This window comes from Nasonia vitripennis, chromosome 2, assembly GCF_009193385.2.
Source record: "Nasonia vitripennis strain AsymCx chromosome 2, Nvit_psr_1.1, whole genome shotgun sequence".
Taxonomy (NCBI): Eukaryota; Metazoa; Arthropoda; class Insecta; order Hymenoptera; family Pteromalidae; genus Nasonia; species Nasonia vitripennis.
The window spans coordinates 27,052,798-27,069,485 of record NC_045758.1 but is presented as its reverse complement, the minus strand read 5'-3'; the positions used below and the strand labels follow the sequence as shown (position 1 = coordinate 27,069,485).

Sequence of the window (16,688 nt, the reverse complement as noted above, 5' to 3'; positions counted from 1 at the left end):
CAAAAACGCCCTTTCTCTCACCGAAAAAAGAGAGAACAATCGTCAGACGACAAATCCAAGATTACGCGGCGAGTCAAAGGCCTTATCTCGCCGAAACTCGGCACTCCGTTAAAAAACAATCTAACGCGCGCCGTCTAAATTTAGAAGCTATAATGCGAGAACGCGGCTGCACTCACTCGTCGGCTTTTGATTCATCGGGAGCGTTCGCTCTCTCTCTCTCTCTCTCTCTCTCTCTCTCTCTCTCTCTCTCTCTCTCTCTCTCTCTCTCTATCGCTCGCTCGCGTTCTACACGCAGAAGATATTACATAAACGAAATTCCCGTTTAAAGTTCTCGATCGGGAAGGATATATAGTTACGCCGGTTTGGAGATACATTTTTTTGCGACTGGCGACGATAAGGTTCTCGGTATTGGACGTGTGCAATGACAGAATCTTGTTGACTTATTTTAGTAGTTCTTTTTCTTAAAATGATAATTGTTAGGGATGGAGATAAGTAGAGAGTCGAATTTCATCCTTTGAGGGAGTTAATTATAGTTGTAATTGTCAACTGTTTAGTATGAATTAAACGCTTGAGTTTTCACCTTTTCCGCGCGTCCATGTGTGAATGCGCTGAAAATTACGTGCAAAGTTTCGTCATTTCTCCGGAGCACAGAGGAGAAATTAAACTTGTTTAGGTACTAATTACTTTTCTTTGTCTCAAGTGCATATTTAAGAAGAAGCTTTTTGAATTGAACACAATGGCACGTATACGCTTATATTCAAATTTATAATTCAACTCCTGCTCCACATTTCGACTTTCCGGATGCCTTTCTTTCTTTGTTACAAGCGAGCTCGTGCAAATTGTAAAATCATCTTCGCAGCGACGCTTTTGTTATTATTTTTATGAAAAAGCCTCGTAAAAAATAAAGATTCTCTCAGTTCTCGTGAGTGCATCATCGTCGCGCTTCATCGCTTTAATGTTATATTATGTGTTATAAAATGTAAAAAAAAAGTTCACCGATAATCGATACCTCATGATACTAAAAATATTGCGTATAAAACTTATAATCACTCCATTATGCACAACAAAAGAAAGCTGTAAAATACCAGCACACTAGTTTCATTTTAAGCATGCATTTATAATATAGAATACTTAGGAAAAAGAAAACTTTCTTCTAAAATAGCCGAAACAAAAAAACTGCCGCGCACCGACTAATTCGAGTAGCGCCAAAGAGAAGCTCCTTTCCATAAGCCGCATAGCACACGGCAGCAGCATTGCGAATCGAGAGAACTAGGAGGTGCGCTCGCCATAAATGTAAATGGCCCGCTCACGCGCATATGAGCGTATATACACGTATGCATGCGCTGCTATACGTATGTATGTACCGTGGCGTCGGTCGAGCCACGTCAAGACGGACAAAGAAGAGAGAGAGAGAGAGAGAGAGAGAGAGAGAGAGAGAGAGAGAGAGAGAGAGAGAGAGACGACCATATAGCCAGTGACACGAGAGGAGAATTTCAATCTAGGAAATGTTACAAAATGGGAGCTCGCTAATGCTCTCTCTTTCTCCTTTTTGCGCGTTTCTCTTTCTTTTTCTCACGAGAGAGGCGGTGCATGTATAGAATGCCGCCGTCTCGCGCTTTCGCGAGAGAGCTTATTTTTCTTTTTGTGTATAGCGCTTTATTTTTGGCGTTTCTTGCCTGGATTCTTGCAACCTGTTGAAACCCTTACCTGCTCAGGCCCGCGATTTTTTCGTAATTGCAGCAGATACGGTCTGTCTCGGCTCCTAATGAGACCATTCGTTTTCAAAGAGCTTCTTCTCTGCTTCAATGAAGTTGCACAGGTGCGCAGACGTGGAAGGAACAAAATTACCTCTCGCTAGCGTACATAGAGGATAACAGAGTTTACTTTATGGTACGCTGAACTGTTTGATCATTGTTATTACACGAGTATTATGCGCTCTCTGATGCTATACTCGGTCTCTATTTTCGAAACTGGTTTAATGCTTTGCAGAAGTTGTTAAATATTATAGCCCCATTGTGACATCACTTCATTGTGCACGTTTGACGGCTGCGCGCGCACCGTTGTGTAATTTTTAAATGAACTGTACCGTACGACAGCACGTGTACCAGCCTCTTTAATTCTAAAAGCTTATAAAAGAAAAGCATGTATAGGTATGTGTTGGACACGAGGAAGAACATCGTCGAGTTTAATTGATTTTGACCAATGCTGTAAAATTTTATGGGATATGACGAGCGAGCTTTATGGGCCGTATAGTCGGAAGTCGATACTTTGAATTGACTCTCCGATGTCATTTCCGCATTAGCCCATCAGTGCGCGCACTATATAGAACTACATATAATGCGTCGCTAGATGAGAGGCTTTGTTCAGCTTCAATTCGAAGATGCTTTTGGATAAAAATAACATTGCATCGGATGATATCAGAGATTCTGAATATTCTTTATCGGCTGTAATACTTTTTATTCCAACGTTCTTACGTACACATGTCCGCGTCGTCATTGTACGTATACGCGCAGGGTGAAAGTATAGAACGATCCCGTAACGCATGCGGGAGATACATTCTTCGGCAATTTTTCAAAGGTTACAGTACACTCCTTTCATCTCTCCTTTATCTCTTTCTCACGCACGTTTTAACTATTCATTCTCGTTCCTCAGAGCGCAAAATGAGTCTCACGTCAGTTCATTGTGCGCAGTGTAATTGGGTTATTGCGTGAATGTGTGTGTCTTTTTTTCAAATAGTCGCTATGCTAATCCTGCACCCACGGGTCGGACTGCAGCGCTCATGCGTGGAAACCGTATTTTCCTCTGAAATTTCGTCTCAGAATTCGAGATGAGACATTTTGACGACATTCGGGGGATGCAAAGGAGATGCTCTGACATCGGAGGGAGATATTCCGCTTATATATGTGTTGTATTTACTCGAAGCTTCGAATTTTACTTCGCGTCAGAGCTGCGATTTTTTAAGAGTATTGTGTCACGATAGCATGTAATATATACACAGATATTCGACTTCAGAATTAGCAATAAGAATAGCTCGTTTGACGTAAGCCTGGCAACTTTCTCGAGTTAGTATTCTTTACGCGATATGTTCTCGCATCGCTTATAGTGTGCGGCGAGGATCGCTTAATAAACGTCAAATTTCTAGAGCACTTTGGCGCAAAGTCTCTTCTGAAAAATCGCTCTGAAATCGAATGTTTATTTTCAAAACTGCGCGTGTGTTAGCAGAACACGTGCGCCTAAAATAGCGCCGACACCCGACGTTTTTAGCTCCCGCACAATATATCACAAAAAACTATACATTCACTTTTAAGCAGGGAAGAGAATACGCTCGACACTGCAGACCAGAAGGAAATCGTTATTACAGTCAGCTAAGTAGAAACGACGAGGCTTGTAGTCCGCGCGTACACGCTTCGAATGATAATTTGAACTCGATTGAAAACATAGAGATAAGAGCTTAAGCGTATTCTGCAACGCGCGTAGGTAACGCGCGAGGCAAACGTAAATAAGCAGTTGGCAGGGTTTTAAGCAATGCTCATCCAAGGCGACAGACTATACATAGTCGTTTAGCTCTTCGGTATATACAAGCACCGCTCTATATAGCGCTGTGAGGTTAACGTTCCTGTTTTTGAAATAATTCAACCTACTTGCCGACGATCGTTGGAACGTACTCAATAAAACCGCTAATAGCTATTGACAATCTAAATTCGACGTCGTGAGATAATGCGTGCGATCGCATAAATTAAAGTTTAAATTATTCACGTTGCTGTCGCGTAAATAATCCCTGTATATATATATGACGCGAGCATCTTTCCTAAATAGAAATAGATAGCCGAATAAACTCTTGACGTGTATGAATATCGTAACGAATAATTTTTCTACTATCTATGCGCAGAGCTTCAATATATACTAATGGGATTACCGTTTGATTTTTTTGTTGCAGATGACCGTGTGCTTGTTCTAGAAGCACGCATCACAAGTGATATAGTACAACCGTAACAAAAGTGCTTCTAATAATCAACTCGTGCATCGAAACTCAGATGAAAGTGCTCGAGCATCAACTATAAAAGCTACGAGTCATCTGATAATACAGACTCTAGACCAATAAAGCCGTATATATTCTAAAGCCAATCAAGAAAGTGTGCGTGTACATATATGCAACTCGTAAAACATATCAAGTCAGTTTCCTAAAGTCTAACTGTACTGCTCATTCCAACGATGACATTCAGATATATCTCTCATCATAAACTCATCGGCGCCTCGACAAGCCATCTTCATCAGTCAGCCGATCATCGTCGATCGATCTCGGCGCAGTTCGGTCAGGTCCAGGTGGCCTGAAAGCTATGCCCTGTGCTCCCGAAACGGCGACCTCACCAGTCCAACGCAGCAACAGCAGAAGTAGGAGTCGCGACATCACCAGCGCAAACATAACTACCAGCAGCAGCAGCAGCAGCAGCGGCAGTAGTAGTCGAAGCAGCCTGGAGTTGCATCTGTCGTCGCATCGCGACCTGAGCTACCGCGACGAGATCATCCTTCAGGATACGAGGGCGGAGCTGAGCGCCCGAGCCGTCGACTATCTGCTCAATTGCTCGACGCTGCTGGAGGCTGGAGAGGCTGGAAGTCGTTCAGGCCACAGCAGCATGGCTGCCACGGCGAAGCACGAGCTAAGACGAAAGTTCCCGGCGGACGCGAGCTCAGGGGACGAGGACATCGCCGCCATAGCCAAGCAGATAAGCGACCACGCCGAGGCTATCTATCAGACCTGGAAGAGCCGGGGTCTGGCCCCTACAGAGATCCTCAACTGCCACAGCAACGCCACCGCGGCGGACAAGTTCGGAACCGTGCTGACGCCCACGGGTAGCTCGGGCCCGACCAAGAAACTCTCGGCTACCAGTCCTGTGGACATTCTTGCCCAGGACAATAATAACCTCGAGAAGCTCGTCAACAACTTCGTGGTGGAGGACAAGGCGCGAATCGCTGCGTCGAGGCAGCGCTCACCCTCGAAGAACCTGCCCTCTTCCATCCAGTTCGCGCTCCAGAAGTTCGAGCAGAACGCGGTGCCGGTGACGCCGGGGCTACAATCACCCAAGACACCGACCCAGCTTAAGCCCACGAACTTCAACAGGCCGTCGCAGATCGTCAAGCCTCAGTTGGTGTCAAAGTCCCTTCCGGGATCGCATCACAGCGAGATATTCCTGGAGACGATCGAGACATCTTTTCCTCAAGAGATCACGCCGTCGAAGATCGTCGTCCAGCAGAAGAATCGGCCGGTCAGTACCTTGTTGTCCGGAGCCGCTAACCAGGTGACTTCGCCAACGCAAGGTGGTACCGGTTCTGGAGACTCGGGTCTGACGACATGGCCGCTCAAGAACAAGATCGTCAATGACTCGCGCAAGCCTGCCGGGGTGCAGATTCTCAAGAGTCCTACCGCGAGCGACACGCCCAAAACTCCTGGAGCCCTCAAGTCCCCGGAGAATTCAAACGCGAACTACCTGGATGAGGTAGCACGCGAGGAGGAGCGGCTGATCAATGCACTGAAAACCGGCGTCGTCATTGCCGAAGAGCCCAGTGAGAGAAGAGTAACTCCGATCGCGGTGACGCCGACCACTACTGCAACGACGACGACGACGACAGTGCCGAAGCAGAAACCGGTGATAATTCGCGAGACCAAACCTAAGGTCGAACCTGTCAAGCCGATTTTGATCTCACCGAGTCAGGTCGGAGCACACCTTAATTCTACCGCGATGGTAAATAACCTGGTGTCGGCTCAGATCATCAACTCGCCGAGCAACGAAGTCAAGACTCTCAGCAAGCATGACGACCTGTCGTCCATGTCGGTCGTGGACTACGCCAAGGTCAGGTATAGAGCTGCTCAGCAGAACCCCACGACTCAGCAGAGACTCGACGAGCAAAAGAGCAACACCAGCGCCAACTTCAACAACAGCGAGCCCATTGTCTCGGCGACCAGGTCCAAGTTCGAGTCTGAGTTCAACAAGAACAAGGACAAGGACAAGGTTGATCAGAAGGATAAGGACAAGGACAAGGATTCGGGAAAGGACGAGAAGGACTTCATTGCGTCGCGATGGGGTCTGCGGTTGAACTCATCAAGGCCGAGGCCAGTGGAACCGGTTCCGCATCCCGAGCTCACCACTCAACAGAAACAGCATATCAGGGCCGCCGCGGCTACGAATACCGGAAACAACCCCGTGAGACCGTTCCTCACCAGGGGATCCGTGGCTGAACGAGTGTTGATCTTCGAGAAGTGTCCCAGTGAGCTGTTGCTGGACAAGAGAGGTCCCAGACAACCGGCAGCCAACACGTGGAGGTCGCCACAGGAGGTCAACAACAAAGCACAGGTCGGTACAAGTCGTTATACTAAACGATCATGAAGACAGCTTCCATTCTTGAAATACAAAGATGCAAAAATATAGCTGATTAACTTATAACGGAAATCCTATTAATGCCAAAAAAAGATCGATGCCTCGATGTCACGCAGTCATTATCTCCCTTGGCGAGCTCTAGTAATGAAAATAATTGTCACTCAGGCAATATTTATCACCGTCACATTTTCGAATCACGCACCGAAAGCGGCTTTCCAATTTCAGCGAAATGTCCAATCGCACGTGTACGTGAACCAAGCCGTACATGGCATGAAAAATGAAAAAAACACATACGCCGATGTAGGTTAGTTGGACTTGACTACTTTGAAGTAACACTTCGCGCGCAGTAAATTATGAGCCGAACGAGTATGCTTTGTAATTACGCGTCAGGACAAAAAAGTATTCTTTCGAAATCGCTTAATTCGCCTTTAATTATTGGGTGTACAACTTTTTCAATCGGGACCAGTTTTATATAAATCACGTATTGTATTTGCGCGGAATCAGTCACTCGAATCATCAATCCATTCACATTCACAATCGACTCAAATTCCCAGCTCAAAGCTCAATCACTCGATCGGCAATAAATCATCTTCGTTATTTCGCGCGTATTATTCCCGCGTGTGCTTGTTATCTCCCGCTGAGTCGAGTGAAAAAACCTCATCTGTCCCCTCGGGTACCAGATCGTCGTTTTCCCTCCGTGTAGCTGCTCTCACTCTCTCAAAATCCTTTGCCAAGGACTTGGCGCTATACAGCTCTCTCTCGCTTGACGCCGACGATCAGCTGCTCGTTTTCACGATCGGCGACCTTGCCGGCGATCCGAGGCAGGATTATAAGGAGTCGATACTTTCTCTTTTCGCGCCGAGCGTTGAACTCGTGAGTCGCGCGCGAGCTCGTGTATCCCATGCACCACGAGGATGAGTTACTTTATTTATATATACCTGCGCGCAGCAGAGGTTCGTCTCTCTGGGTATTCCTTTGATGCCCTTAATTAAGGTGGCTGTGGGCTTATCTTTGTAAAAAAGTATATCACAGCTTTGGTGAACATATACAAATCTGTATATTTATAATAAATTTTATAATAGTTTCTTATCTCGATGCTGATTGCAACATCGTTCGAAATGCAATTAATTAACTATACGGAGAGCTGAGCATATCACCCTCCGCCGGTCTATGCTCATTAAAGCGAACCAGCGGTTGTATCTCCTTCTATATTGACTTAAGTGGATCATAATAAACACAGCACCTGAACCAACAAAAGTCAATTAAGTCATTCCCATTAGATTAATCTATACTACACGGCTGCACTGCGAGCGGTGGTGCAGATCGGCCGATAGTAAAGATGACATTCTTAATTGCCATTGCGCAGCTTCGTCTGAATTAAAAGCGCGCAAAAAATCGAGATTCACATGCACCGCGCCCTATTAGTCTAATATTTACGGCGCGCATTATACGCCCCATTATGCACTGTTAGTTAGTAAGCCGATCGCCGCGGCTACTTAAGCCGAAGCCTCGAGCCGATAACTCGCCTCTCTGTATATGTATATATAATGGCGCGAGAATAGCACTTCCTCTCGGCCGTTAATTGGCCTCTTGGGTGGCCTCCAATGTCCGAAAATATACTTAACCCATAATGCGGGAGTCGCGTGTGATTTTTCCTTCTCTTTTGACATTACGCGTGTATACCATACAATAACATACAGGTATACGTATATAGATACACACTCGAGTGGAGTGACTGTCCTCTCCGCTACATAGCGGTTGCGCAAGGCGTGCCGATCGCGAACAATGCCGAACAAGGCTTGGTCCTCCGGTTATTGTCACTGCGCGCGACGAGCGCCCGCGCGTTTTTGCTCTTTACCTCTCTATGTCTGTCTTTGTTCCTCTTGTGTATGTGTATGTGGAGAAGATAATGCTGCAGTGTCGCTCTGGCGCAATGGGAAAATGGAAGTGATTTTCGAACGTTGAATGAAATCTGTAAACGTTCTACTATAAGTCAGAGGATCGTCGGGTCCTATTTCAATTTCGTCGGGTATTATGTTGGTAATGGGATGTAATGGATCGGTTGAGAGTGGTGTATGCATTTGTTGTTTGGTATATAAATTATAAAAAGAGGCTCTTCCTGTTATAGGACAATTCACTGTAGTGAATGACAGTTTTCCTGGTATACGCGTTAGAACCTACGAGATTATAATGAAAAGGATAGGTGAAGCTTTTCATTGAAGCTTTTGAAAGTTATAATCGTCTGCAATTAGTTTCTCTTTCCAATGATATTCCGCAGAGTCGAGTTACGTGATGAAAATAGCGTAAAACTTTATCTATTTCTTCGAATCAATAAGTGCATAATTCGATTAGGCTAATATTGCAAATAGATTTTCATTATCGATAATGTTCACGATGCGAGTGCCGGAGAAATCTCGCCGTTCCATGTCGTCGTGATGTATACGGATGGCTCGTTCCTTTGGATGAGAAAATCCGCTTGTGGCACTCGATTGTGTAGCGCTTTTCTCGTGATCGTGCCATAAGCGTTACTCAATTCGTTGCCGGGAATTTTTCAGAGCAAACAATTTGTAGTCTCTGACCAACTAAGGGCCTGCTTCTAGAGAAATCCAATTTTTTAAATGGGAATCGTTACCTAGATCATTGAAAAGGTTTCTCGGTTTATAATTTAGTTTTTTTTCGATCAAATAAAACTGAAATTGTTCGACTACAATTTTCTTTTTATCTTTTCTGTATTTATTTCAATTTATTTCGCAATAAAATATCCGTTAATATGTTATAAGCGAGTTTAACGCTAGAAAAATCTCACGACACGTTACAAAAGCAATCAGGAAATTTAATTATCAGCGGTAATAAATTTCTATTCTAAGCGCGCATATTGCTTCAACCACAATACATAATAGTTATGTGGCCATTATACTGCCATTACCGCAATTAATAGGTTCTACTTTCGATTTTCAATAATGATAATATTATAGAAATCGATGAGGCTAATTAAATACTAATCCGATTTATGTCGAGAAACTTGGCGATTGTTCGCAGAGTTTGTTTTGTCGGGGTCCAATTTGACGGAAATGAATTTTATGGCCAAATTAGGAGCGAAATTGACAATTGTACTTGCGATAAGTAGTAATTAGCGAACAATAACTCGTTATACGAATGATTGGCTCTCGTTTTGTGGTGGTTACGATGCTATTGTACCAAGTTCCTATCGCAATTAACTTTAGGAAACTGCATTTGTATTATCCTTTCTCTTCCTACACTATTTTAATTTTTACACGAACTCGAGTAAAAGCATTTTTGTGTATATACTGCATTCGAGAGTACGGTTTTATAGCGTATACGGCCTGAAATCTTTGAGAAACAGCCGTTCCAAAAGCATGTACGTCATGTCTACTCATAATAACAGTATATTTTATCGGCTCCGGGACACAAATATTCACAAGTCGTGACTAAGATATAAGCGTAACGGCCTTCTGCAAAGCCATGTATGGCGATAGCGCAGTGTTACGCTTCGAAAAAAATCTTAAATAGCTATGGAAAATAAATTTCGAAGCCTGGAATGCTTAACGCATGCTGCACGTGATCTCAAACCGTATTCATATTCTGAATCGAAGATTACAAAAAAAGTTCCAATTTCCTGCTTTAAATTGACATCCTTTCAAAACTCGTAAAATCGTCTGAAAAAGATATATCTCCGCTATGCTAATAGACTGACACATATTTCGGGACTATCGCTTGCAAAATTTCAAGCATTTCTGAATACCAAATGTAAATGTCACTGATCCTCTCTTGACCTTGGCATTTGATTTACAGCCCACGCGACGTTCGTTAAACTGATTGTGTATCTCGCATTCAATTAAAATTCTGCTACTTGATTGAGCACACTTTCAAAATCTTCTTATATAAAATTAACATTGCATCACCTCGTAAACTTTCGGACGTAAAAAATTGCACTTCAGCGTCTCGTTAAGTAAAAATCTTCTCTGCACACTTCAAAGGTCCCAATCAAATAGAGATCTTCCACTTTTCTTCGAAAACAATTATCATCTCCAACTCGTCGTCCAGAAAAATCGAGCAAAACCAAATATATAAGTTGCCCATCGTTCGAGAGCTAAAAATACACACATAAATATACTCTTCTATAGCAAATGTCAGCGGCAGGTTCAGACTTCAGAGACGGGGGTGTATAGCTATATACCTATATATCCGCTCCACGAGCGAAATAAAGCACTTGTCAGAGTTCGTGAAAAATGTGAAAGTCAAATCAACCTTGAGGACCCGTGTGTACACGTAACGACTGCTGCTCTTTCAAGGCGCTCGATCGTTGCGCAGATGTGCGCGTACATTGGCCTAATTCAGGCAAGAAAGGTCCGAGAGAGACGAGAGCGAGTTGTGTGAGCTAAAGGGTCCATGGTCGCGCTTCTGCTGTTTTTATTGTTGTTATTATTCTTTTGGAGTCGCAGCAAAGTGCCGATGCTGATACATAATATAATACCGTGGAATCTCACAACGAGGCTCACTGCGCGGTATTATTGCGCGAAGACCTGTTGTACGCGGACGCCTTCGTGGGTTTCTTCCTTTGTGCGGGTGTTGAAGAGACCGATCGACCTTTTTTCGTTTTGAGATGCTTTATTTTATTTTTTCGTATCGATTCTTTCATTAGATTCGTGGAAATATTCTGAAATAGTTATAGGAATGTATGTATATAGCTATGCAGAGTATACTTCATTGGAGGACGCTTCTACGCTGAGTAGACTCTTTTATTCAATTTCACGGCATTTATCACTTTTCTCTGGTCTGGGGCTAAATCAAGGACTCGCAGACTGCTTTAGCGATAGTTCGAGCAGACAGCTAATCGAGTTAATAAACTTTTCAAAGGGATGAGACACTTTGGTCAAATTACAATTATCGAGCTTCGTAATTCAATGAAAATCCAACTCTCCGATGTTCTCTCGAAATACTACATCTGATTCGCTGCAGGATCACAGCTCACGGCGAATTCAAACTATCCTTCGCCTGTGTAATACCTCTTCATTACGACTTACTTGCCACAAGACTGATCGTTACCGCTTCGCATGAATATATAACCCACGCAGAAAGAGTCGCGCGTCCATTTTCTCGCCTCCGATCCTCTACTCCAATTAGACTTGCGGTACATGTAGTGGTTCGCACTTTTCACTCTCGTCGTGGGAAAAAAGTCGAGCTCGGATTCTCGAGGAAGTGAAACACTCGCCAATTTTTTTTCTCTCTCCCTACGCGCGCGCAGCTGCGCAGCCGAGATTCAACTTTCCACGTGCGCATGCATTGTTTCCCGAATCCCCGCGCAGTTGTTACAGCCTTCGAAACTGCGTATGTGCCTTGGGTGCAATATATGTACGTACGTACGTTTACGCACTCGTTTCTGGTCGTTACGTTACGTGTACGGGTACCGCTTGTTGCGTGGTTACAAGTTTTAAATGGTTGAAAATTTAATTACCGGAGTTCTATGCATGTTTCGAAATTGGAATGGTAAGATTGTTGTGTATCAATTTTAATTGAGGGTTTGGTTTGGCTATGATTTTTGTATTTCGCATGCGACACCAATCTATGGAAATAAAAAGAAAATCCTGAGTGATGAAAATAGCGTTTGCTCGGAGATTTACATGCATAGTACATTTCAAAACGTCTACCTACTCTTGTGAATTATACGCACGTTTCATAATGTTGTTGGTTTAGTGCATACCGCACGTTCTTGGGTGATGCTATTGACAGAAAACAAGAATGTATAAGGTTCAGCTCTTACTTTCCATTCGCGAAACGACGCTACATAAATCTTTGTGAAGCATATCGTTATCAGACGTTGCGAAGCCAAACTTCTTCAACAAAGTGAAGTAGGATAGTCTTTCAAAAACTGCCCAACCCCAAAATTGGCTTATAAGCCTGTATATAAAATTACTCTCCAAACTCGACTCGACGTACTTCCGAAAACTTATCTTACGGTAGTTGCGAAGTCGTAAACCTCCCAGTTCTGCACCACCATAACTCACAATTCTCACGCCACCTACACACATATATCCCTACAAGAAAAACGTCTCCTTCATCACTGTGCAATACTGATCTCGTCGCGTGTCAGTGTCTACGACCTCTTGAACTCTCTGATAAAATTGCGACTAAAATTAAACTCCCGTGTGCGATGCAATTTTTATTAAGAAGCAAATTCATATCTCTCACAAAATATCGTAATATTATTCCAAGTCGTCGCTGCATCGCAGAAACCGTAAAAAACTCATCATCTCTTACACAATTTCCGATCAGCTCGTCAGTAACTCAGTCAGTCAACAAAAATAAACCTCACTCGCGCACAGTAGGCGACACACAAGCTTGTGCGCGCGCGTCAGAGCATCAGGTATATATACTTACATGAGACGTACACACAATGCATCAGCCTCGCCTCAGTAATCATCCCACAACAGCTGCCACACGCATATCTCAGGCTTTTTACGAGCGTATACACGCTACGATTGCAAATTCGCCTTTACCGCTAGGCGCGGCGACGCCGGCATATTTCCGACCTTCGGCTTCGATTTTCTATACGACGACGCGTAACGGCTGTTCGCCGACAAGGTGAGAGTCTCTCCTCCGCTCGCGCGCACGTGTGTTGTATGCTTGTGTGAAAGATATACTTTGTAGATAGGTGCACTACAGCGGTCTCTCTTTCTGCAGGATGTATAATAACGATAATCTGTAGGTATACGCTCGCTTGCGGGGGCTCGACGGATACGCGGTGATTATCGGCGAATGTGTCGGAAGAAAGTTGACGGATGCGTCTAATCGAGCTTTTTCTTGTGAAAGTGCGCGAGCTCGCGCTGCCTGGGGAGCGGCAATTACGCCTGTTTTCGATGCGGTGCTAAAGCGCATTATAGACGATGGACGCGCTTGTTGGAGCGGAAACGCAAAAACTGAAAGTAAGAATAAGTTATTATACGCAGCGAGTTTTCAACGATTTATCATTTATTCCCTTTTTTTAGAGATGATGGGATACGAATGTTTTTTTCGTGCCCTTTCTAATTTTTCATCATAATTCCGCACTTGCTATTAGCCGAACCTCCAGCTCTTTACCGTGAGTCCAGAGTCGTAAATTCACACAGCTTCCAGAAAAACATTCCCGACAAAAGTTCTAGGCCGCTCAATAGACATTCCTAAGAAATTCGCGTTTCTGAACACTTTAGTTCCAGTGGGGAAAAAGGGCAGTGCCTACCTTTTCCCGACACTGGACAAAAAGCCACTTGTGTGTCTCACTCTTTCCTCGAGAAAAAGGTGCAGGTATGATTTTACATTGCCCGCGCTACAGATCTATGCAGGTACATTGTACGAGGGACGATTCTACCTATAGACTCTGAAAAAAAACTCTGTCAAGGGGCCCAGTGTGTGCGCAGAGAATTGTTGAGAAGTGTATTCTGCTCGTTTTCCCATGATATTCAATTACTTGGTAAATGTAACCCCGTACATGAAATATAATTAACCCAGATCTTTTATTGTTGCTATTATCGCAAAATTGAAGTATCAAGATTTTACTGTAAACGTTCAAATGAAGAATTTTCATTTATTTTTATAAATCCACTTTAATTTTCACACCAGTCTGAGATAAATACAATCTTTTAATAAAAATATATTCGTTTCAGCAAAAAAACTCTCGTCATCGCCGTCTGAGCCTCCATGTTTCCCTCCGTGAAATTTTCTCGGTCCAAGGTACCTATCTCTCTCTCTTTTTCCCTCGTCCTCCCATCTCTCACCCCTCATGGCGTACCTGCCTTCCCTCTCCGACTCTCTCCCACACACATACACACGAGAAGTCCAAAGGCAAAGAAAAGCGAGGGGGAGGAGAAAGAGAGAGTAGAAGCCAGGCAGCAGCAGCGTTGGCGGCGGCATTCCGGAATGCATCTGAAAATCGATATACAAGCGGCGCGGCAGAAAGACTCGGAAAAGGTTTTTTCTCGGCGTGTGCACACCACCGCCACCGCAGCTCGGCTAAATTATCGTGCGCGCACGTGGATGTTTGCCTCTGTATATGCGGAGAGCTCGGAGTTTATACCTTCTTTGGCAAATAATTGAACTAGGTGTCGTTGTTCCGAGCTCGTTTCGAGATGAGAGAGAGGGAGAGAAGTCTCATTGTTTTTGAGAGGATCTCTCTCTCTCACTGCGCTTGGGTTATTTTAATGGGGTTTTAAGGAAATAAATTGAGAAGCGAACGAGTTTACGGGAGAGCGAGCGGAAAGAGACGGGATTGTTCTTGGTACAGGGTTGATGGGATATTTCACTTGTAATTGGAGGCTTACTGCGCTTTATTGTACTGGAAAATTAAAAAGGTTAATTGCTCTGAAGTTATTTGAAAATCAAATTATAACCTATTGGAGAGTATGCTTCTATAAGAATTTCATCATTTATGCCATAACGATGATTGTGTTACACACTTCTATCAATTATATGCTTGATTCGATCATTCGAGAAAGAAAGTTCCAGCAAAAAGGTCCACATGCTCTGCGAGACAAAACTCTCTCAAAGATGAACGTCTTGCACACACTTGAGATCTCTCAATTATCCAGTGTCTCTCGTCTCGTGAGTATACAGGATCTGGGAGACGCTCCGGCGCTCGGAGTATCATGGCAGCACGGTTAAATACCGTCTCGTTCATTTTTCGAGTTTGTTTATCTCATCTCTCCTTCTTTTCTTCTTCTTCTTCGTCTGCACTTCCCTCGTGGCTAGTGCAGTGAGCTGCAACGCAGTAAATCAATCGAGACTCGCCGGTACTTAAACGGACCCCCTACTTCATGCCGCCTTAAATTGTTTGTATTTGGCGATGAAGCGACTGAGTCATTCCAGAGACGTAGTGCAGTGGTATACTTATCGCCGTTGCTCGACGACATCGTTGCTCTCCCTATACTCTCGTTTCTACTATTTCGCTCTATTGGTTCACATGGCGTTTCTGTTTTGTGTTAAAGATTTTTATGCCTGATTAGGTCTTTGCGTTTGTGGAGGGTCTGAGCTAGCTTGGGAATAAGCTTGCTATAGTCAAGCAAGCCAAGTGTAGAGTTGATTGATGTGGGATTTTAGTTATACGTATTTTTCTTGATGTCTAAAATTCTTTCGTTATAAACAAATTTTCATTTTCTAGATGAGTTTTCTTCGCTGACAAACATTTCTCTCTAAAAAAATAAAACTATTCAAAGACTGTCCTCCTTTTGATCGTACAGCCAGGCGCGCAACGTGCACGGAAAAACAGAGATACTACGGTACTCTTCCCCAACCATCACTACTTTTTTCTCACTATAATTGTCCCTCGCCCGCCTCCATAGTGGCTGGCTTTCGAGATGATTAAAATCTACGCTGTGTCGTCGTTTTCTTCGTAGACTCGAATCGGCTGGTTTAGGTGTGTATGTATACACGGGATATATAACGGGTTCTTTTTGAGGAAAATGTGAGGCGCTATCGCGTGCGACCGAAGGCAACTATATAACACAGTCGGTCCCTGGAAGGAACGTCGAAAAAAGATAGCGTCTCTGTGCATAGTATACTGTTGTTACTTCCTACGATTGCTCGCTGACTTTTAAGATTTCACTGACCGTGAAATTTCGTTTTATTTCCTTCTTTCTTATACCGAGTTTGCAGATAACGAAGTTAGATGTATCTCTTGCCTTGACGATTGTAATTGTTATGGAAAAAGTTTATGGACTTTTTGTATACAATGCTGGCTCATGTTTTTCCTTTATCCTTATTTCACACGGAGATATATTGTACGATTGTTTTGAGTTTTGAGAGAAAAACTGTGCCACACACGTTTAGGCTGTCACTTACATTGGTAGATCTACACACCCGCATGCAAAAGTCATTCAAGCGAGAAATCTAAAAATAGCGCGTGTTACATCGATATAGCGAACGATAAAATATATAAAAAGAATCACAATGGATCTTGACCTTCTCGTGTTATACCCAATGTTCATCATTGACATTCATTCTTCAAACACGCCACGCCGCTCTTCTCTTTTTCTCTCTCTCTCTCTCTCTCTCTCTCTCTCTCTCTCTCTCTCTCTCTCTCTCTATAAATATATAGCAAATCCAATTACGCTTGATACTTATCTTAAGATGACACAACCGGAGATACGACGACGCGTTATATTCTATAGCTCTCTCTGGCGCTGGTGTCTAATCAGCTCGCTGTGTACGTATACGTGCGCGTCGGCTTTATCGCTTATCAGTTTGTTAGCGGCGGAAAAGAAAGTTTATGAAGCGGTTCATGCTTGAATCTATATAGAAAAACCAATTTTCTGAGAATAATAA

At 43.7% G+C, this 16,688-nt stretch overlaps 1 protein-coding gene across 3 annotated transcripts in view; it reads left to right on the top strand.

Moving 5' to 3' along the window:
* The window catches only part of LOC100120575, a 60,809-nt gene that overhangs the window by 32,006 nt on the left and 12,115 nt on the right, over positions 1-16,688 (top strand). For all 3 annotated transcript variants that reach the window (XM_031924679.2, XM_031924678.2, XM_001604153.6), the window contains exon 2: positions 3,938-6,350. In XM_031924679.2, coding sequence (XP_031780539.1) covers positions 4,338-6,350 — 2,013 coding nt within the window. In that variant the 5' untranslated portion in view covers positions 3,938-4,337. The remainder of the gene's footprint in view (positions 1-3,937; positions 6,351-16,688) is intronic.